Here is a 21986-nt window from a genome sequence, read left to right on the forward strand (position 1 = left end):
TCCACTGCTCTTGTTCGCTGGCAGCAGTATTGTTTGGGAATGAGGTTGCTAACATCTGGCACAGGCACATTATGAGCATCGAGGGTGTACTTAAACAAAATCTAATATTCGGCTGCTGGCTGTATAGGATGTCGCAGAAATAATTGATCTGTGGATTGCATCAAATGAAACCTCCAAAAAAGATACCGGACTGAAAACAGGAAGCCTTTCTGCAGTCCATGCACCTTTGAAGCCAGACACATGCAGACTGCCTGTCATGCACGGCCATATAAGGCATTCATTTGGCGTCATTCACTGTTGCATTGTAATTCACTTCATTTTTTGTCTTTGTGTTTTATATGTACTGAAACAATACATTTCATATCTATCATCAATATCTCTATTTAGTGATTCCCATTGAAAAAGAAACGGAGGACAGAAATGTACCACTATAAATGAATTTATTCACATTAAAGCAAAATATTATGTTTCACAGCAGGAAATTATGAGACATCAGTTTCGAAAATCGGCATAATTGCTTGTGTGTGTGTGTGAGGCGCACATTAAAATGTGGACATGAAAACCAATGTGTGTGTCTCATTAACATTTTCCTTTTTTCTCTGTGAGTGTGAGGGCTGCCTGCAGGTCTTTTGAGGAGTGTGTGTGTATCTTCATAGAGTGCGTGAGGGCTTCTTGTAATTGATCAGGCGTGATCAAGTTAAAGTGCAGCAGAGAGTCCACCAGCTGGGAGCGAGCTCTCCCAATGAAAGAGTGTGACAGGAAGGATGGGAAACCTCCTCCACCTTTCATGGAGTAAACAGGCACTCTGACCATTCCCAAAACCTGGAAAGACAGAGAGACAGGTAAATGGCCACAATCGGTCTTCATGGAAGGACACACGCACACGCTCACACACACGCTCACACACACGCTCACACACACACACACACACACACACACACACACACACACACACACACACACACACACACACACACACACACACACACACACACACACACACACACACACACACACACACACACACACACACACACACACACACACACACACACACACACACACACACACACACACACTAACCTCCTGTCCATGATCTATTGCTGTGGATACAGCTGCTGTCTCCAACTCCTTAATCTGTTCCTCCTCCATCTTCTTTCCATAGAAGTGAGTGATGAGAGGAGCAGAGGAGGGAGAAGAAGAAGGAGCATGGCAGGATGCCACGTGCTCTTCTATGGATATAGGAAGTGCCACGCCCAGCTCTTCCAACAGCTCCCTGCTTAGCCCCTCCTCCAGGGTCTCTGTCAAGGGGTTGACGAACCTGAGGTGAGGGGTGCGGGGTCAAAGGTCAGAATCAGATGTGAAATTAAAAATTCCGCAATTTCCCATTGGGATTCATAAAGTAATCTCTCTCTCTCTCTCTCTCTCTCTCTCTCTATCCATCTAATGACTCCTATTAAAACGGTGTCAGTAAAGTGAGCTATTGATCGTGTGTAATGTGTAATCAATGCAAAAGCCTGCAACAAATAACAATTTAGTAAAACTTGTGAGGTTACAATTTTTTTTGTGGTTCCTCATTTTCCTGATCATTTGTTCTCTCACCTGTCTTGGTAAAAGACCTTAATTTTTGAGGTTACATAAAGGACCCTGTTATTAATCATTCTATCAGTGCTGCTGAGTGTCTTTTTGTTCTGTTGTGATGATTGTTCAGCTATATTTAACTGTTTTTGCCTTGTTTTTTCAGTTTCTCCTTCTTGTTGCATTACAGAGTTTTGAAGTGTTGGTTAATTATACCCCAGCGTTCTTGGCAGTGATTCCAATACATCACAGCTACAAACGCGGCTGCACAGATGATTCATATTAGATTGATCCGTATGTGACAGATTTCATAAAGTATGACAATCACTTCTCAATTGCACTGCTCTTGCTTGTGTTGTTTTCTTCCTGCTATAATCTTCAGATCTTTTGTGGGGTTTCATTTCAAATCTGAAATTCAATAAATGTACCTTTGCACAGAAAAGGATGAAACAAAAGCTTCAGCAGATAATATTCCAACTCACCCACCAGGGAAACCCAGCAGACCATCAAAGCGCATCTGCATCTGTGGCGAGTGACAGACAGTTACACACTCACAGACTAGGCGTCCACACACGCACCCACACAGGTGTACACACAGAGATATAGAAATGCAATTCATGCCGAAGATAAACTGTATATCAGAAAATTGTAAACACAAATGTGTATTTGTATTTTGGATTGGATACACACTGCAGTCATGTACACACAGTCCACTCCCTCACCAGAATGATGTGTCTGATGGGAATCCTCCCAAACAGCTGAGCTTTGGTGTCACAGTAAAGCATCACATGACATGCATGCTCGCAGTCAAGGCACGCCAACGCCTCCACCCTCGACAGCTGTCCACTCTCCATCTCCTACACACACACACACACACACACACAGGGCACAATCCAACAGTGTACAATTTCCTGTCCTCTCTGGATGGCTGCCAACTTGACGAGCGTTGCCAACTACAAACATCCAACTACAAACACTCTCTAACATGCTCTAATCCAAGCAGGATTGAGTCATTTCATACTGAGTTCATATAACAGACCTGACTGAAATCAGCTGAATCAGGCCTGTGAGCTGAACGTCCACTCATTGTATGCTCCACTGAGCTTTGTACGCAAACACCAAGAAGTCAAAAGGAGGAAGTCGAGTCAGTATAATGCGTCATAAAGCTCTCTAGTTCCATCTGCTGGCATGGAGCAGAACAACTGGTCTTTACTTTACCTGTTTTTTGTCATATAATACAGTAAATACAGTATTTGCTCAACAGGCTGACTTTAACTGATAAGAACTTCACCTGATAAACACGGCAAAGAAGGTTAATAAGCCATTGTGTGGTGCCTGTATGCTAGTATAAATTCTCTCTTAGATCAGTTGTTCAGCGTCAAGTCATAGTATAGTCTGATCCACACTCGACAGTACTCTATACACTCAGTGGGTGGCGGTAATGCACAGGCGGTAAGTTGTTCGCTAACCGCCATGATATGTCAAGAAGAAGAAGACGACGCCGCCGCAGCACCATTCAGACCTTTCAGCAAAGAGAGCAGAAGCTGGTGTGTATTCATAATTTTGGAGTTCTTTGTAACGCAACGAGGGTAAGAAACTTATATTAGAAGCTAATAAACACTTGGCTAAAATATAACGTGTGTTTGCCAGAGCTTGTAACACGTAGCAGACCGTAATTGGCTCGCTTTTGCTTCAGCTGGCTGTTAGAACTTGCACATATACTCACGCACATATAGATTATGCTGTTATATTGTGTTTAGTGTGTATAGTATGCAGTATAAAGTAACGACGTACTTACACTCCACTGCAAGGTTCAAATGTTTTGTGGGCCTATGTGTACATTACTCGAGTGTTTAGATTTCCAAGTTCACCTGTGTACTTTTACTCTGTTACAAAATAAGTAATTAAATACTACAGAATACTACAGTGTTTAATACGTTGTCAGCACCACTTAACAAACGTAATCGATTGTCATGCATGTTTAAAAAATAAAGACTGACTGAACTAGACAACAACAAAAGTCTTTGTTTACAATAGTGTGTCAATAAGTCAGACGAGCAAACCGAATCATAAAAAGTGCTGATTCACTCTGACATTCTAAATCAGTATTCCAGGACAACTGAATTCCTAATTTCCTAATTTCTAAACGAGTCCCTGTTTCAGATTTCTGTGTTTCACTCTTCATGGTTCTGTCTGCCTGCATAACGGGTTTGTCTTATGGCAAAGGTGAATCAGAATGTCCCAGGTGATTCCAGAGGAGGTGTTAAGGAATGAAACACTCATAGCTCACCTGGCAGATATAGCGGCGGATGCGGCTCTTCTACACGGTGTCCTAATGCGGCTCCAAGAAAGCCCCAATTCCTCAGAGGTGAGCCTGAAGCGTCAGCAAGTAGACTGTACCGACACGTTTATCTTGTTTGTTCAATTATAATGTTTCTTTCAGTTGCGTTAACCTGTATTTCTAGTTAACTGAGTTTCAAGCTTTAGTGGTATTTACAAGGCGTGGCCATTTCAAACAGTACATTTCATAGCTGGAACCTTTTCTGAGGATTGTTTTCTCCTTTTGTTGGAATGTATTTTCATTTATTTGTCCATTTTCAGAGCAAGGGTTATGAACATGTGCCCTGAAATGAATAACAGAGCTGTAGCGACTGAGTGGACAACATAACATACCACTGAACTGTTGAGCCGTGATTGTTGATGCAGCCATTTTCAATACAGAGTCGTGTTAGGAATGTGCTCTGATTTAGGACACGGGCATGTGGGATCAGGATCCAGATCAAGCACTTGTTTGCAAATTGTATTTACTGTTGCAATCTAATGAGTGTAAATCATCCTCTTTCTTATTTTTCATCCTGTTTTACAGTTGGTGACCTACGCTCCTTTCACACTCTTCCCCACCTCTGTACCTAAAGCTGTGTTTCAGCAGGCTCTGGCAGTGCAAACACACTTCAACACACTGGTGGACAAGATCAGCCAGGATACAGACTTTCTGGAAGAGGCTCTCGCCAGGTAGAATATGATCGTAGAAAATGTGTTTGTTTGTCTATTAAACTTAATGGCAGCTCATAAACTATATTTGACATGATCTGATTAGCCCAAATCCCTGTTCGCAGCAGTATAACACACTTGTTGAGGTGATTGTGTCATTATTTGTTTGTAGCACCGTTGAAGTCGATGATTTCACCGCAAGGCTGTTCGCCATTCACAAACAGATTGTCAAAGAAGGAAGGTCTCAGGTGTGTGTGTGTGTGTGTGTGTGTGTGTGTGTGTGTGTGTGTGTGTGTGTGTGTGTGTGTGTGTGTGTGTGTGTGTGTGTGTGTGTGTGTGTGTGTGTGTGTGTGATGCTTCTTCACCCACATAATTTGACGACTCAATGATGTCATTGCGATTGGCAGTTATGAGTAAAGCCCAAACCCGTACTTAAGTTTTGCAGTGTGAATTGTGTTTCTGTCCCCCAGTCGGTTGTGTTGGGTCTGAATCGGTCAGACTACATGCTGGATCAGAGAGATGATGGGGATCTGTCTCTGAAGCAGATAGAGATCAACACCATTGCTGCAAGTTTCGGCGGCCTCTCCTCACACACTCCAGATGTACACCGGTGAGTTATTCATTAGCGTGTTTGAACTCACTCCTAGACTGTCAAGCTTTTGCCCCTTGGTGCAGACTTGTTTTACCAGTTGACTGACTGTGAGCTGCACCTTGGACTCAGGCAATAATTCCTTATTTTACTGTTTTCTCATAACACATTCTTCATCTTGCTCCTCAGGCACATCTTAAAGGTGGCTGGTCTGCTTGACGAGAGCCAGCGTATCCTAGACAACAACCCTGCGGCTGGTCTGGCCAGGGGGCTGGCAAAGGCCTGGGAGCTCTATGGATCAGAGAGGTAGGAATTCTGATTGATGACTCTGTGTGAAAGAGTCTTGAACAATCAAAGCACTCATCAGTTGTCATTTTGAAGCCTGCGGTCAGTATACTGTTTAATGGTGATGTGGAAGTTCTTGAACAGGAGGAATCCCTGTCATTCCAGAGCCGCCGTCATGTTCTTGGCTGAAGGGAAGCAAAGAAACGTCTTTGATCAGCGACGTGTGGAGAATGAGCTGTGGAAGAAGTAAGCAACCACAGTACCATTAACCAATATGTTTCGATTTTGAGCATACATGAAAGATTTGTTATATTTTTCCAATGTTTCTGATTCGGATCGCTTTTCTTCCCTCGCAATCCCTGCCCCTTCTTATACATTTGGTCATGGAAACATTCAGGTGTTAGGCTTTTCATTTTAGCTGACGAAAACGGTGACGTTGTTCTCAATGTTTTTTTTAGAAACATTCCAGTAATAAGAAAGCGATTTGGAGATGTGCATGAAACTGGGTCCCTTGATCAGGACAAGAGACTATTTGTGTAAGTCTGTTTTTGTTTTTCATGTAAATGGCTTAATCTTCTAAAGTGGATTTAACATACAGTATGTTACATGTAGCAGTAAGACCTCAAGTTATTACTGTTCCATCACTTGCACTTGTGCATCTATGTGTGTGTTTTTTCAGAGATGGCCAAGAGGTTGCGGTGGTATACTTCAGGGATGGCTACATGCCTCAATGCTACTTTTCAGAGCAGGTGCCATCTTTATTTCTAGTTCTTAAACACATTTTAGAGACCATCCATGTGAAGTCAAGATGGAATATTTCATTTTCTACAGGTCTAACTGCCTTCCCAAGTTTGTAATAGGCAAGAAAAAATGAAGAAAGAAAAGCATCTTTATCAAAAAAACAGCTTTGGGATACAGTATAATAAATGTTGTACAGTATTTATGTGTTGCGTTAGATAATCTACACATGTTTGCAGATAGCAAAAGTAAGAGAAACAGTTTTGTTTTTTAATCTCAAGTGTTGGGATGCTCGTCTTCTGATGGAACGTTCCCTGGCTGTGAAATGTCCAGATATCAGCACACACCTGACTGGATTGAAGAAGATCCAACAGGTTCTGGCCAGACCTGGAGTTCTGGAGAAGTTCTTTCCTGACCAGCCACAAGTAGTGGAACAGATCAGAGCAACCTTCACTGGACTCTACACTCTAGACATGGTGAGGTATCCACACATGCACAGTGCAGGAGAGCGTAGTGAAGTTTGAAGTTAACAGTTTGATGAGACACAAATATCTTCACGGTTGCCTCAGAGTGTTTCAATTTTTGCGTGGCTATCCTATTGTAACTAACTGGCCAAGCTACTGTATCTAAAGGGATATCCAGGCTAATGACCAAGCGACTGTATGTAACTGTACTTCATGTTTGTAATTTGTGCTGAAACCACAAGCCAAAAGAAAACAATAAGCAGGATTTACCTAGTCATGCTAGAATCTGTGAGGAATCATTTACTTGCATCTGTAATTTACCCGTTTTGTTTCGTTGCTCTGCCTCTCCTTAGGGCCCTGATGGAGACAAAACGGTAGCAATGGCTTTGGCAGCCCCAGACAAGTTTGTCCTGAAGCCTCAGCGAGAAGGAGGAGGTACTGTGAGACAGCCAGATAAGAGTCTGCTCTTAATGCTCTCTTGATGCCATTTTAATGCGTTTCATCAACATTTTGGCTAGATTGTACCATCCAGTGAACTCTTAATCCACATCTCATTACCGCCATCTTTATCAGGTAACAACTTCTATGGGTCGGAGCTCAGCAAGGTGCTGGAGGCGGTGAAGCAGAGTACAGAGAGGACAGCGTATATACTGATGGATAAAATCAATCCTGCCCCTGTACAAAACTACTTGCTGAGACGAGATAGTCCCCTGAAAATCAGCAGCTGTCTCAGTGAACTGGGTGTGTTCGGAGTATACGTCAGGTAAGTTGTTGCATTATTAGTCCTCTCCTCAACTGCTCATCATTTCATTCATTTTGTTTGTGGCTTTCCATCAGTAGTTGATTAGCGAATGCGAAATAAGTTCCTAAAAACTACTAGAATAACTTCTCAAAGATAGATCGATGTTCACAATTATCAGTTAATTTACCATGTAACTTTAGCAGCCAATTACAATATACTACATACCTGGAAAGTTAACATGCAGCAATGTGGAGATTACACAAAGTGTTGCATAGAATTCACAGAATGCTCAATAGGCTCTTTGTAGCTTCCCTTAAACATCCAAAACCAAACAAGGGATCAAACAAAATGCCTGCAATCTTTGAAGTAATTGATTGCCCTGCTCTTGTCCCAGGGGGTCTTTGAACATCTCATGACCTGAATGTCCTTGGGTGTGCTCATCACATAATGGGGTCACTCACAGAGAAGTGTATTATCACTACCTTATTCTACAGACTGGATCCAACAACATTTTACCACTCCCTTAGAAACAATCTGATAATATTGGCATTCATGTTACAGAAAAGATACATGTATTTATTTAATGTGTATCTTTACAGGCAGGGCAACACCATGGTGATGAATGAGTGTGTGGGTCATCTGCTGAGGACCAAGAGTTCCGAACATGCTGATGGAGGTGTAGCAGCAGGAGTGGCTGTGCTGGACAATCCTCTCCTGGTCTGAACACGGACAATGCTACCCACTTTACTGAAATGTAAACACGTGGACAATCATGATTTTAATTTTGAGTGCAACGTTCGGCTGCTAAAGAATCTAAAGAAAACTGAGCCAACAGTTGGAAAGTTTCTCCCTGGATGTCTGCAATGAACCTTAAGAGGTTTTAACTCTGTGGCCTTAGAATCACTACCCTCTCTTTGTATGAGTTATATGAAGCTATACAACGCAGATTTGCTGCATAGAAAGCAATAGTAATAATAACACACAGTAATTGTAAAGACTAAACAGTCCAAACACAAGGTTGAAAGTATCAGTAATTCTAATCTTCTGAAACCAAATACTATTGAACCAAAAGTGAATTAGCAGATGTTTGCTATGCACTAACAGCTGTTGGAGGGTTGAGGCTTTGTTTGGTTTGATTTAGGTTTTTTTAATGACAGAATGTTGTTTTTTGTGTGATTCACACTGGAAAATGATGGACATTCCTTTGATCATTAAGTAGAGACTGTGAAAATGTAGTCATTCCATTCATGACGCCAAAATAAACGCTTTTGGTCTCTGTAGGAGTTTGATATTGTAAAACTGATTCGGCCGTTTTAAGGTGTGGTAATGGTCACATGTTGAGTTCTATCCATTTTTAGATGGGCTTTGAATCTTTCTTTGATTTTTGAGGGTCTTCCAAATGGTGGTTAAGACCATCCGAGAGCAGCTAACTCGCATGGACCTCCTTTTCCAACGATCGAGTCCTGCCCATAGAAAAGTGGGAACTTTAAAAGCAGCATCTCTGTCCCTCTTTCCCACATCTCCTGATCTCACCCCTCAGCGAGTAGAAATACATACACTTGGTTCCAGTGGACCCCACTAAAATCAGTTAGTTTGTTGATCTATTTTATTTTTCCAACTGTGAAGTTTGATTGTGTACCGAGAAGGGGACTAGTCTCACTCTTCCTGTTCCACACCACGTGCAGCCTGAGACCTTTTGGACTGCACCTGAATGACAAACACTGCTGTGAAGTGAGGGACTCTTTAGTGGTCTGTGGCGGTGACTTTCCTGTTCTGCCAGTTTTGCTAGTTGTGTGTCCTCACGTTCACAAGCGCCCTCAGCTCAACTGTCGCGAGAAACATTCCAGCCATTATGGGGGCGGGGTTACACAGCCCGCGGCTACCCCCTCCTCTTGAGTGGAGAAACGAATGGAACGTTGATGTTCTCTTCGAGCGATTCTTGACTGGCGTCAGAATGTCACTGAGTCCTGCTGCGATCCCACTCCACTAGTCGTTATTTGCTGCCACAAGGTAAGTTAACCGAGATGAAAAGGTTTACTTGACATTCGATATTCGACAGATATTCGCATCCAAACTCATGTGATTCAGCGGCGCGTGTTCGCTCAGGGGTTTCCCCGTTGAGACAGCTGGAGCCCTTTTAATATTAGACAATTTCTTCAATAACTTTCAGGTTTGCATTGTTGACAAGACGGTGAACACCTTATGTCCAAAAATGTGTATTCCATCTACAATGAGTCCTTATCCCATATGTCCAGGAACAAGCATCCAGGCTACTGTTATGGTCAAAAAAGCCATCATATCATCTGTAAATGTAAATTGTGTGTTGATTTGGCTCAGGGACATAAAATACATAGGAAAATATGTCACTGATCAACAAATATTACTCAATGTTTCATATGTTTTGGCAGTATAACCTACAATTGGTTGTGTCAAAGCAGCCTATCATCCCTCCTGATTAACAATGTGCAACCTATGCCAATGAGCTAATTAGTAGATGTGCTGCATTTTATTTTAACTTAATAGAAGTGCTGCATTTTATTTTAACTCAACCTACCCCAGTAAATAGGCCAACCTACAAGCTACAACAAGCTACAACCTACAAGCTCTGTCAAAGCTCTGTCAACCTACAAGCTCTATCAAGCTCTGCGTGATGCGCTCATCGCTCTCCTCTTCATGCCAGACTTTAGTTTGCTCCCAATTAAAGGCAACTAGTAAAAGTAGTTTCTTATTTGAGTCAAGTCAGGTCAGAGCTCAATTTGGAGCTAAGCTTTCAGATGGAATTGAGCAGTAGCACATACAAAGAAATCCTTTCATTGTGATATATTTTCAGAAAAAAAATAAACAAAAAACTATTTGTTGTTTGTTTGTGTGTTTTAGTCCCAGTCAGTCTGTTTCTTTATGTATTTTGATGTAGATGCAAATTAAATTAATTTTGAACGGTGTGTGTGTGCTGTAAACCTCTGTGGACGTCTCAAAATGAAGCCATTATCTAAATTTAGTTGTGCAACTGTGTTAATGTAATTGTGCTTGGGTATGTTGTGTAAAGGGATCTCAGGGCGTAACGTCAACATAAAAGGCTGAGGATGATGCTTTAACCACAGAAAGGAATGCTGCACATGGTCTAGCTATGTTCTCAGATCACATCTCACACCTTGGACAAGGAACAATGTTTTGGATACAGCCACACATCTCCTTCTGTTATTGGGTGTTCCAAAGAACAATGTCCAGGGTGGGGGCATTTCAGCACTTCTTTTTGACCATCATTACCTGATAACATTTACTTCATTTCATCATTTGTATCACTTTTTATGGTGTCTCAGCTGTTGCAACTGTAACTGTAACTAACTATAATGTCAGCTATCAGCTTATGTTGATAAACTGTCCAACATTCATCTAACTTCTATTGTGCCATGCCTCTGTTTAGCTGACTTAGCATCAGTTAATCACAGTGCCATTCTTATTAATTAATGGAGATAAAACAAAGTTAAATATCTCTGTCCATATTTGGGCGTGACTTTTTTCATCCTTATGTTTGCCTTCCATTTTTGTTAATTTGGTTTGTGAAAGAGTTCTGTGTTTTGCATCTCAGGTCCACAGAAATGGAAGTCAAAAAATGTCTTCAGGAGTTGATGCTGGACCCGGATGGACTGAAGTATTTAGTCGATGAAGCAAAAGAGTTGGTATTTTTAAACGGGATCCTTCGTCGAACAGATAAGATGCCCAATTCATCTGAGGTAAGGCAGCCTCATAAATGTAGCTCCTTGTTTATATATGAATGCGATATGTTTTCTTTGAGTGGTATCCTCTCGACCAGGCGTGACCAAACTACGGCCCGCAGCACAGTGGTCGAGTATGAATTTAAAAAATAGAATTGAACATTAGAGCATTCTTCTTTCTTCTTAAACATAGATGACACAGTTAGTATTTGATGTGTTTACCGTCTTAATTACTAATTTAATGAAATCAATCAAATGTAATGAATGCTCTAACTAATGGTTATGTGGCCCACAACCCAAAACATTTGTTCACCTCTGCGTCGGACCCCAACTTTAGGTCTTCACTCTTCAGATTTCCACAAGACAAGTGGGACAAGAAATCCTAACATTTGGAGAACGCTGTGTATCTGTAACATTCAGTAACTTAATTACCGTAATTATCGGACTATAAGACGCACCTGACTATAAGCCGCAGAAGCTAAATTGAATGATGTGTCCATATATAAGCCGCACTGGATTATAAGCCGCAGGTTTTTTAATGTAATTACCATATGTAAGGGTTCGTGCACAGAGGGGATTGTCGGGAAAGAGGCGGCTGTTTGAGTAAGCTCCCATTTATTAACATTTCAACAAACAAGTTGCATATTTGCATAACGTCAATGGCTAAATTAAATGTTTATTTAAAAGTGCAAAATAAAGTGCCTGTAACACGACAGTAAGCGCGTAAGCCTAAAGTTGCAGTAACACGGCTGCTTAAAATATACGGTAATCAGCCTACCAGAAAAGTCATTAATCCTCGTCTTCATTTTTTAGGCTAAGGTGCAGTACACGGCCGCCTTCCGGAGGACTGTAACCTGTAAAATCCATAGATTTAGGAATTCCCCTAGTGGCCGTTAGCTGTAAAAATCCATAGATAAACCGCACCGTTATATAAGCCGCAGGGTCGAAAAATGGGGGAAAAGCCGCGGCTTATAGTCCGAAAATTACGGTAACTGGTCAACTTTATCAGTTAAAACATTACTTATCTTGTATTTGTACCATTGTTTCATTAAATAGGTATTTTTGCTTGGTTGTGTGTAACACTGTGCTGTGGTTTCAGGTGGTGTCCTACATGGCATTCACACTCTTTCCCACCCCTCTGCCTAAAGCTGTGTTACTGCAGGCACTGGCTGTGCAAACACACTTCAACACACTGGTGGACAAGATCAGCCAGGACCCTGACTTTCTGGAAGAGGCTCTCGCTGGGTACATGAGGAAAATGTTGCTGACTTGGTTTTGTACACAGGATGTTGTTGATAGTGAACGCAACATCTTTTCCCCAAAACTACACATACAAACTGTCTGTGACTGATGACAGAAATGCAGTGACAACGATTCCAAAGTTGTCATTTGTTGCTTTGGAGAAAATGGTTGAGTGAATATAGATTTAACAATCAAGATGATATTTTTCTAATATTTGGTCAAGATTTCTCTCAATGGTTTATTTAACATCAAAGCCTGTAGGTGCAGAAAGAGGGGCAGTGTTTCATCAGTGAAATGTTTCTCTTTTCCCATCACAGCACTGTCCAGACAGATGAATTCACAGCTAAGTTGTTTGACATTTACAAAACAGTACAGCAGGAAGGCCAGACTCAGGTGGGAAAAATGAGAATGATTCAAATGGAATTAACATGGAATGTGTAATATAACAGATATAGTTGGTTGGTCTGTTTCTGATTTTGGAGTTCTGCCTCTCATTCCAGTCCATTGTTCTGGGTGTGAACCGGTCTGACTATATGATGGAGGAGAGGGAGGATGGAAGTTTGTCCATGAAACAGACGGAGATAAACACAATTTCTGTAGGATCTTTTGGGGTTACGGACTCCCTCCCTGTGGTGCACAGGTATTTGAACACATGTGCTTTTGTACAAAATATACTTTGACTAATATTGAGTCTAACGATTGGGATAGAACAAAGTGTAACATCGCTCGTAAATTTCAGAGGTAAATAAAATTAATTGTCTGGTAACGAAAAACGTATTCCTCCACAAACACTTGATTTCCATTTTCATACATTTCTATGAACTGTGGCTCCCGCTCTGTTTGCAGGCACATGCTGAGGTTAGTTGGTCTGCAGGAAGAGAGCCAGCGTGTTCCGGACACCTTAAGCACTCATGGAGTTAGCAGAGCTCTAGCAAAGGCCTGGGAGCTGTACGGCCAGCCAAAGTAAATATGCTGAAGAATCAAAATAGCAAATGCGTAAACAATAAGGAACAAACTGGTTTGATACACACACATTCTAACTGAGTTTCTCCTTGAAGGGCTGTGCTTATGTTTCTGGTTGAGGAAGTCGAGTTGACTAAGCTCAATCATCGTGTTATTGAGAACAAACTTTGGGAAAGGTAAAACATTATTCAACCAAACTGATGAATTTCCCAAGCATAAAAGACATTTAGTCCCGGAAAAATCAACGCTTTTGTTTCTATACAGAGGCATTCCTGTTATCCGTAGAAAGTTTGAGGACGTGTCCAAATCAGGGTTTCTTGATGGAGACAAGAAATTGTTTGTGTGAGTATGCATTTACTTTTACAGCTGTGAAACCTCCAGAATTGAATTTTATTCAGATGTTGTCTCACACACTCCACAGAGATGGGCTGGAGGTAGCTGTGGTGTACTATCGCTATGGATACATGCCAGATCAATACACTGAGCAGGTCTGGTATTATTTAAATTTGCATCAATAAAAAATGATTAACAAATGAATAGCTAGATAAATTGCATTGGACTAAGTGGTGACAACCACACACCAGGCAGAGACAATGGGGACAACCACTCCAAACCCATACGTCCTGAACTGCAACCTGAAAGCTTAGTTTCTCCCCATTTGTTTGTTTAGTTTTGCTGTAATACTATAGAGTAACATGTTGGTCAATGTGGTTACACACAACTAGGCCAGCATCTACTGTGCTGTGGCTGACCACTAAGAACAGGGCAGGCTTTTCTGATGGAGCCCTCAAAGAGATGATCTGTTTTCATTCAGTGTGCACAGTTAGGTAGCAAAGGGAATTAGAAGTGGGTCAATTTGTGTGGGTTCATTTTTTATTTTTCTGAACAAGCTTGTATTGCAAAAGCAACCCTAACCCTGACCAAATGAAACTGAAGTATGAACTTAGAAATGTAACGATGTCTTTCCACATAAAGTTCACAACCTTTCAACAGCAGTCATCTCCTCAGTTTTCATTCATTTCTAAGGCATACATTTATGTACCGTGCAGAGTTGGGATGCTCGTCTTATGATGGAACGTTCCCTGGCTGTGAAATGTCCTGATATCGGCACTCATCTGGCCGGAACTAAGAAGGTCCAGCAGGTTCTGGCCAGACCTGGAGTTCTGGAAAAGTTCTTCCCTAACCAGCCACAAGTAGTGGAACAGATCAGAGAAACATTCACTGGACTCTACACTCTAGACATGGTGAGGGATCCACACATGCTGTTCATAGTGGAACAGAAGTGTGTGTGTGTGTGTGTGTGTGTGTGTGTGTGTGTGTGTGTGTGTGTGTGTGTGTGTGTGTGCGTGTGTGCGTGTGTGCGTGTGTGCGTGTGCGCGTGTGTGCGTGTGCGTGTGTGCGCGTGCGTGCGCGCGCGTGTGAAGATCACACCATTTCATAACTTGATTAAGAATGAAGATGCATTTTGATCGTTTTTATATGACAACAGTACTTAGTAGTTAGTTAGTTACTTGGACTTGGACTGAACATGATTTGACGAAATGTAAATTTGATCTCCTCTGGGCTTAAGGGTTCAGAAGGTGATCAAACAGTGGCCATGGCTTTGGCTAACCCACATTGCTTTGTTCTGAAGCCTCAGAGAGAAGCAGGAGGTAAGACACCTTATTATTTTAAGACTTTTGCATTGAGTTGTTCTGTATTTCATGGTATCACCACCCAACCTTTCAACAATGTCTTTGCCAAAACACAACGAGAGTACATCACAGCTCTGTTCTACCATTCAGGGAACAATTTCTGTGGAGAGAGCCTTGTCAGAGTATTAGAAGAAGTTAAAAATGACAAAAGACGAGCTTCATACATTCTGATGGACAGGATCCGACCCAAAATAGAGCAGAATTTCCTGGTGCAGCGTGGACAACCAGTCACATTGGCCTCTGTTTTTTGTGAGATAGGAGTATGTGGAGCCTATGTGAGGTACAGTATACTCATATATATACACATAGTAGTATAAATGGAAAGTAAAGGCATACATAGATTGAAAATTACAGGTTAATGAGCTTCCATTTGCATTTCATCTTGACGCATGTGTCTTCATTCAGACATGGTGGAGAAATGGTCCTGAATGAGGTCACTGGTCACTGTATGAAGACATGTGATACCAAATATGATGATGGAGGAGAAGCTGCTAGACACGTCTATGACAGTCCTCTGATCGTCTGATGACCAGGTGTTTACAGGAGCCCCTTCTTTCTATATTCCCCCTCTGTTATCCATAAAATGTTAGACCAATGGAAAAGTTCATGGCATGTGGCATATACCAGATACCTCGCACATCCCAATTTTATGCTGCTTTCTGTAAATTTGAGCCAGTCAGATCTGGTGAGTACAGAAGAGGAGGGGTGACATCCTGAGTCAAAAGGAAAGAAAAGTAGCTTGGCTACAATATAAGCAAGTCGTGACCAAGATCCTTTTTTTTTTATAAAACAGGGCGTCACTTCTCCTCTTTTAAAACTTGAAGTCATAAATAATCTGTGTTCATATTTGATGTGCTGTATACCTGTATGTACTGTATATTGACCCACAGAAAGTTGCAGTTTCGTAGTTTGCCACTAGGTGGAAGTAAAACCAAAGGCATCAAAAAAGATCAGGAGTCGTGTGTTCTGTAATAATAAGATTATTTTGATATAAAGTATAAATGATGAGAACTTCATTTGTGTCTGTGTGTGTTTGTGTAACAGAAAAAATACATAAGGCAGAGTTCCTTCAGTTCAGTTAATTTCCTACAGTTCTGGGACAGCAGGTGGGTGGAGGAGGCAAGTATGGTGTCATGGGTCAGGGAGAGAAAAGGGGATGAGAGCAGAGTGGTACACAATAGGCAGGCCTTAGCAGACCAATGACCCGGCATTCTTCTGCAGCCAATATGGGGGACTGGTCGGCCTGGGTTCACCCATAACACTGGGTTTACCTCATGTACAGTGCGTCATCTTGTATGGTAGCTCTGATAGAACCCATATGAGAATAGCCTTTGTTGCTGGAGAGCTGAGTTGCTATTACTTTAACATTGCTGCTCTGAGTGAGAACTGGCTCTTGGTTGTCAAACACAAGAAGGCATGATTTCAGTCATTTCCCAGATTAGAAACTAGGGGATATGGAACTCTCTGTGAGTGCAGAGAACACCATGGACCAGAAGTCGTCAAAAACCAAACCATCTGCATCAGCATTAAAATATATTTTCAGGCATGTTCATTTGTTTGCTGAATGTTTAATAAATGGCCTACCAACCTATAAGATGGTGACCAAAATACGGGAAGTAGCACCACCCAAAAGCCAAATAATTCTGAATTACTTCTATGGCAAAAGTGATTTGAATGTGCCAGAGAAGTCACAGTCTATGATCTCCAGCATAAGAAGAAGGGCTTTATAGTGGTGCTGCCTGCTTTAACTCCAAACACGGTGACACAGTTCAGAAAGCAAAGCATTTGTTTTGTTTAGGGCTGCACCAAACAAATATTTTTTTAAATGATTAATATACAGATTATTTTTTTGTTTAGTGACTAAACAAAAATAAATCTGTAGATTACTCTGTTGATTAATTGACTAAACGTTAGTCGATTAGTTAGTCGTGACGAAGATACTTTTTAAAAACTTTTTTAATCGACTAAACGTCGATTAATGTACAGATTAAGTAGTCGATCTACAGATTTTTTTATTATGCAATTAATATAACAATTATTTCCCCAAAATGAATATCAAACTCAATATTTATATTATAACTTCAGTGTTTTCTAAAATATTATGATGATTATTATTATTATTACTATTGTTATTGTTATAATAATTGTTATTTAAAAAAATAGTTTGCTTTTGACTGATAATGTCCATTTGCAATCCAACATATTGCTTCAATTCAAGGAAAAGTGATTGAGTGCAATCTGCATCCAACAACAAAAATAAATGAGGGAATGTGATATTCAAGTCACTTTCAGAATATATAACTGCAACCTGAAGTTTAGCAGGCCAACATAAAATCATCTTGCAGTGAAGTTAGTGCAGTGCAAATTGGTGTTGTGTGACTACCTCAAAGAGAAACACGTTTTGCGTGTTGATCATCCTACTTTATCACATTTGGTGGGTGGAGACACAAAGTAAACAGTACTTACCTTGCTGGAATGCTGCCGCCTTGACATTGTCGCGTCACCCCAGCCCTAGTTTTGTAAGTTGGATATGTGCTTTTCATTTCTTTGTTCATTTGGTTTGTGAAAGATATTCTGTGTTTTGTACCTCAGGTCCACAGAAATGGAAACCAAAGCATTTCTTCAGGAGTTGATGCTGGACCCTAACAGACTGAAGTACTTAGTCAATGAAGCAAAAGAGTTGGTATTTTTACACGGGATCCTTCGTCGAACAGATAAAATGCCAAATTCATCTGCGGTAAGGCAGCCATATGAATGTAGCTCTTTGTTTAATGTGAAATTATGCAATACAGTATGTTTGCTTTGTGTGGTTTCTTCTCTAGACCCTTACTTAAGATCTTCACTCTTAAGATTTCCACAGTCCCAACATTTGGAGAACGCTGTATATCTGTGACATGCAGTATCTTATCCTAAGACTTTACAAACCCCAATGCCAAAAAAGATGCTTCCCAAAAGTTAACCAATCAACTTTTGCAGTTAAAGCATTAATTATCTTGAATTTGTACTGTTTCATTCAGTAGGTAAAAGAGAATTTTCTTTTTGTGCTTTCTGTTTTAATCTGCATTTTACACACTTTTTCAACAATCAAAACCAGCCCATTGTCTTAATTTCTTTGAGACGTCTGGATTTCTGAACAAATAAACATTTTTGCTTGGTTGTGTGTAACACTGTGCTGTGGTTTCAGGTGGTGTCCTACATTGCATTCACACTCTTTCCCACCCCTCTGCCTAAAGCTGTGTTACTGCAGGCATTGGCTGTGCAAACACACTTCAATACACTGGTGGACAAGATCAGCCAGGACCCTGACTTTCTGGAAGAGGCTCTCGCTGGGTACATGAGGAAAATGTTGCTGACTTGGTTTTGTACACAGGATGTTGTTGATAGTGAACGCAACATCTTTTCCCCGAAAACACAAAGGAAAACTGTCTGTGACTGATGACAGAAATGCAGTGACAACGATTCCAAAGTTGTCATTTGTTGCTTTGGAGAAAATGGTTGAGTGAATATAGATTTAACAATCAAGATGATATTTTTCTAATATTTGGTCAAGATTTCTCTCAATGGTTTATTTAACATCAAAGCCTGTAGGTGCAGAAAGAGGGGCAGTGTTTCATCAGTGAAATGTTTCTCTTTTCCCATCACAGCACTGTCCAGACAGATGAATTCACAGCTAAGTTGTTTGACATTTACAAAACAGTACAGCAGGAAGGCCAGACTCAGGTGGGAAAAATGAGAATGATTCAAATGGAATTAACATGGAATGTGTAATATAACAGATATAAAAGTCGGTTGGTCTGTGTTTCTGATTTTGGAGTTCTGCCTCTCATTCCAGTCCATTGTTCTGGGTGTGAACCGGTCTGACTATATGATGGAGGAGAGGGAGGATGGAAGTTTGTTCTTGAAGCAGATGGAGATAAACACAATTTCTGCAAGTTCCTTTGGTGTTATAGATTCCCTCCCTGTGGTGCACAGGTATTTGAACACATGTGCTTTTGTACAAAATATACTGTGACTAATTAATATAGAGTCTAACAATTGGGATAGAACAAAGCGTAGTTTTGTACAACATCGCTCCTAAATTTCAGAGGTAAATAAAATTAATTGTCTGGCAACGAAAAACAAATTCCTCCACTAACACTTGATTTCCATTTTCATACATTTCTATGAACTGTGGCTCCCGCTCTGTTTGCAGGCACATGCTGAGGTTAGTTGGTCTGCAGGAAGAGAGCCAGCGTGTTCCAGACACCTTAAGCACTCATGGAGTTAGCAGAGCTCTAGCAAAGGCCTGGGAGCTGTACGGCCAGCCAAAGTAAATATGATAATAAGGACCAAACTGGTTTTATACACACACATTCTAACTGAGTTTCTCTTTGAAGGGCTGTACTTATGTTTCTGGTTGAGGAAGTCGAGTTGAGCAAGCTCAACCATCGTTTTATTGAGAACAAACTATGGGAAAGGTAAAACACAAATGGCTGCTGACAGAAAACTGAGGATTTTCCCAAGCAGAGAAGACATTTAGTCCTGGTAAAATCACTGCTTTTATCTTGTTTCTATACAGAGGCATTCCTGTTATCCGTAGAAAGTTTGAGGACGTGTCCAAATCAGGGTTTCTTGATGGAGACAAGAAATTGTTTGTGTGAGTTTGCATTTACTTTTACAGCTGTGAAACCTCCAGAATTGAATTACAATTTGAATATTTATCTTCATCCTGTTAAGACGTTGTCTCACACACTTTACAGCTATGGGCTGGAGGTAGCTGTTGTGTACTATCGCTATGGATACATGCCAGATCAATACACTGAGCAGGTCTGGTATTATTTAAATATTCATAAATATAGGATTTAATTGGATATTTTCTGAGTGAGATCAGTAGGGTTTTGCAAAAAATGGAAAATAAGTAAATAGCTAAATACATTGCATTGGACAAAGTGGTGACAACCACACACCAGGTAGAGACAATGGGGACAACCAATCCAAACCCATACGTCCTGAACTGCAACCTGAAAGCTTCATTTCTCATCAGTCTGTTTAGTTTTGCTGTAATTCTGTAACACAGTGGTTCCCCAAGTGGGGCAGAGCTATTACAGGGGGTGCGCGGCACGGGATCAGAAGAGGAGCGGTGTTAATAAGTACCGCCTCAGGTAGAATGAGCGTCCAGATAACATTATTAACATTATTGCTCCATGTATTTGTATCCTCTGTTATCAGGTTTGTCTGTCTGTTTTACCGCAACTCTTTGGCCTGGTTGTTGTTTTATATCGTCCCCCCCCCCATTGCAAATGTAACCAAATTAAACTAAAATATGAACGTAGAAATGTAACAATGTCTTGCCACCTTTCAACAGCAGTCACCTCCTCAGTTTTAAGTCATTTCTAAGGCATACATTTATGTACCGTGCAGAGTTGGGATGCTCGTCTTATGATGGAACGTTCCCTGGCTGTGAAATGTCCTGATATCGGCACTCATCTGGCCGGAACCAAGAAGGTCCAGCAGGTTCTGGCCAGACCTGGAGTTCTGGAAAAGTTCTTCCCTAACCAGCCACAAGTAGTGGAACAGATCAGAGAAACATTCACTGGACTCTACGCTTTAGACATGGTGAGGGATCCACACATGCTATTCATAGTGGAACAGAAGTGTGTGTGTGTGTGTGTGTGTGTGTGTGTGTGTGTGTGTGTGTGTGTGTGTGTGTGTGTGTGTGTGTGTGTGTGTGTGTGTGTGTGTGTGTGTGTGTGTGAGAGAGAGAGAGAGAGAGAGAGAAGATCACACCATTTCATAACTTGATTAAGAATGAAGATACATTTTGATCGTTTTTATATGACAACAGTACTTAGTAGTTAGTTAGTTACTTGGACTGAACATGATTTGACGAAATGTAAATTTGATCTCCTCTGGGCTTAAGGGTTCAGAAGGTGACCAAACAGTGGCCATGGCTTTGGCTAACCCACATTGCTTTGTCCTGAAGCCTCAGAGAGAAGCAGGAGGTAAGACACCTTATTATTTTAAGACTTTTGCATTGAGTTGTTCTGTATTTCATGGTATCACCACCCAACCTTTCAACAATGTCTTTGCCAAAACACAACGAGAGTACATCACAGCTCTGTTCTACCATTCAGGGAACAATTTCTGTGGAGAGAGCCTTGTCAGAGTATTAGAAGAAGTTAAAAATGACAAAAGACGAGCTTCATACATTCTGATGGACAGGATCCGACCCAAAATAGAGCAGAATTTCCTGGTGCAGCGTGGACAACCAGTCACATTGGCCTCTGTTTTTTGTGAGATAGGAGTATGTGGAGCCTATGTGAGGTACAGTATACTCATATATATACACATAGTAGTATAAATGGAAAGTAAAAGCATACATTTCATCTTGATGCATGTGTCTTCATTCAGACATGGTGGAGAAATGGTCCTGAATGAGGTCACTGGTCACAGTATGAAGACATGTGATACCAAATATGATGATGGAGGAGAATCTGCTAGATACGTCTATGACAGTCCTCTGATCGTCTGATGACCAGGTGTTTACAGGAGCCCCTTCTTTTTGTTATAAAGCGGGACGCCATCTCTCCTCTTTTACAACTTAAAGGGATAAATAATGTATGTTTATATTTGATGTACATGTTATGACTGAAGGTGAGATCTGCATTGTTACAAACAGTATGTACTGTATACCTGTATGTACTGTATATTGACCCACAGAAAGTTGCAGTTTCGTAGTTTGCCACTAGGTGGAAGTAAAACCAAAGGCATCAAAAAAGATCAGGAGTCGTGGGGTCTGTAATAAGATTATTAAGATTATTTTGATATGTTACAGATGTTTAAGTATAAATGATGAGAACTTCATTTGTGTCCTTGTGTGTTTGTGTGTTTGTGTGTTTGTGGTGGAGGAGGCAAGTATGGTGTCATGGGTCAGGGAGAGAAGAAGGGGATGGAGGAGACATTTGGGACAACCCCACTGTCATTCATTTGCTTGATGAGTCAAAG

At 41.0% G+C, this 21986-nt stretch overlaps 3 protein-coding genes across 4 annotated transcripts; 2 read left to right on the plus strand and 1 right to left on the minus strand.

The window, feature by feature from the left end:
• Positions 1-429: 429 nt before the first annotated feature.
• On the minus strand, positions 430-2714 carry LOC143007789 (U8 snoRNA-decapping enzyme). Its single transcript, XM_076159242.1, has 5 exons — positions 2618-2714; positions 2301-2435; positions 2061-2101; positions 1084-1321; positions 430-822 (listed from the first exon to the last, which is right to left on the minus strand). The coding sequence occupies exons 1-5, from the start codon at positions 2663-2665 to the stop codon at positions 580-582; spliced, it is 705 nt and encodes a 234-aa protein (XP_076015357.1). The 5' UTR covers positions 2666-2714; the 3' UTR covers positions 430-579.
• A 336-nt stretch (positions 2715-3050) lies between these two features.
• On the plus strand, positions 3051-8667 carry gss (glutathione synthetase). The gene is made up of 13 exons (XM_076159328.1): positions 3051-3167; positions 3805-3946; positions 4445-4590; positions 4742-4817; positions 5040-5179; positions 5348-5464; positions 5609-5689; positions 5902-5979; positions 6123-6192; positions 6463-6657; positions 6999-7080; positions 7219-7408; positions 7987-8667. The coding sequence occupies exons 2-13, from the start codon at positions 3815-3817 to the stop codon at positions 8108-8110; spliced, it is 1431 nt and encodes a 476-aa protein (XP_076015443.1). The 5' UTR covers positions 3051-3167; positions 3805-3814; the 3' UTR covers positions 8111-8667.
• A 610-nt stretch (positions 8668-9277) lies between these two features.
• Positions 9278-21840, plus strand: LOC143007791 (glutathione synthetase-like). 2 transcript variants are annotated; one of them, XM_076159245.1, is made up of 13 exons: positions 9278-9397; positions 10977-11121; positions 12203-12348; positions 12663-12738; positions 12846-12985; positions 13192-13308; positions 13404-13484; positions 13573-13650; positions 13730-13796; positions 14358-14552; positions 20902-20983; positions 21116-21305; positions 21393-21840. In XM_076159245.1, exons 2-13 carry the CDS (start codon positions 10987-10989, stop codon positions 21511-21513), a joined length of 1428 nt encoding a protein of 475 aa, XP_076015360.1. In that variant the 5' UTR covers positions 9278-9397; positions 10977-10986; the 3' UTR covers positions 21514-21840. The 2 variants fall into 2 exon arrangements, with proteins under 2 accessions (XP_076015360.1, XP_076015359.1); XM_076159244.1 differs by lacking the exons at positions 20902-20983; positions 21116-21305; positions 21393-21840 and adding exons at positions 14879-14960; positions 15093-15282; positions 15408-16003.
• Positions 21841-21986: the final 146 nt, after the last annotated feature.

This window comes from Genypterus blacodes, unplaced genomic scaffold (assembly GCF_046128005.1).
Source record: "Genypterus blacodes isolate CSIRO-AG114 ecotype Tasmania unplaced genomic scaffold, CSIRO-AGI_Gbla_v1 ptg000094l_1, whole genome shotgun sequence".
Lineage (NCBI taxonomy): Eukaryota > Metazoa > Chordata > Actinopteri > Ophidiiformes > Ophidiidae > Genypterus > Genypterus blacodes.

Bases quoted from the DNA above. Each gene is read 5' to 3' on its own strand.
- LOC143007791 (XM_076159245.1), top strand. From the start codon at position 10,987: ATGGAAGTCAAAAAATGTCTTCAGGAGTTGATGCTGGACCCGGATGGA. The intron at 11,122-12,202 runs GTAAGGCAGCCT...CTGTGGTTTCAG, and splicing joins AGATGCCCAATTCATCTGAG to GTGGTGTCCTACATGGCATT. The intron at 12,739-12,845 runs GTGGGAAAAATG...CTCTCATTCCAG, and splicing joins AGCAGGAAGGCCAGACTCAG to TCCATTGTTCTGGGTGTGAA.
- LOC143007789 (XM_076159242.1), bottom strand. From the start codon at position 2,665: ATGAGTGGACGTTCAGCTCACAGGCCTGATTCAGCTGATTTCAGTCAG. The intron at 2,436-2,617 runs GTCTGTTATATG...GTGTGTGTGTAG, and splicing joins ATTCAGCTGATTTCAGTCAG to GAGATGGAGAGTGGACAGCT. The intron at 2,102-2,300 runs GTGAGGGAGTGG...CACTCGCCACAG, and splicing joins CCATCAGACACATCATTCTG to ATGCAGATGCGCTTTGATGG.
- gss (XM_076159328.1), top strand. From the start codon at position 3,815: ATGTCCCAGGTGATTCCAGAGGAGGTGTTAAGGAATGAAACACTCATA. The intron at 3,947-4,444 runs GTGAGCCTGAAG...CCTGTTTTACAG, and splicing joins AAAGCCCCAATTCCTCAGAG to TTGGTGACCTACGCTCCTTT. The intron at 5,180-5,347 runs GTGAGTTATTCA...CTTGCTCCTCAG, and splicing joins CACACTCCAGATGTACACCG to GCACATCTTAAAGGTGGCTG.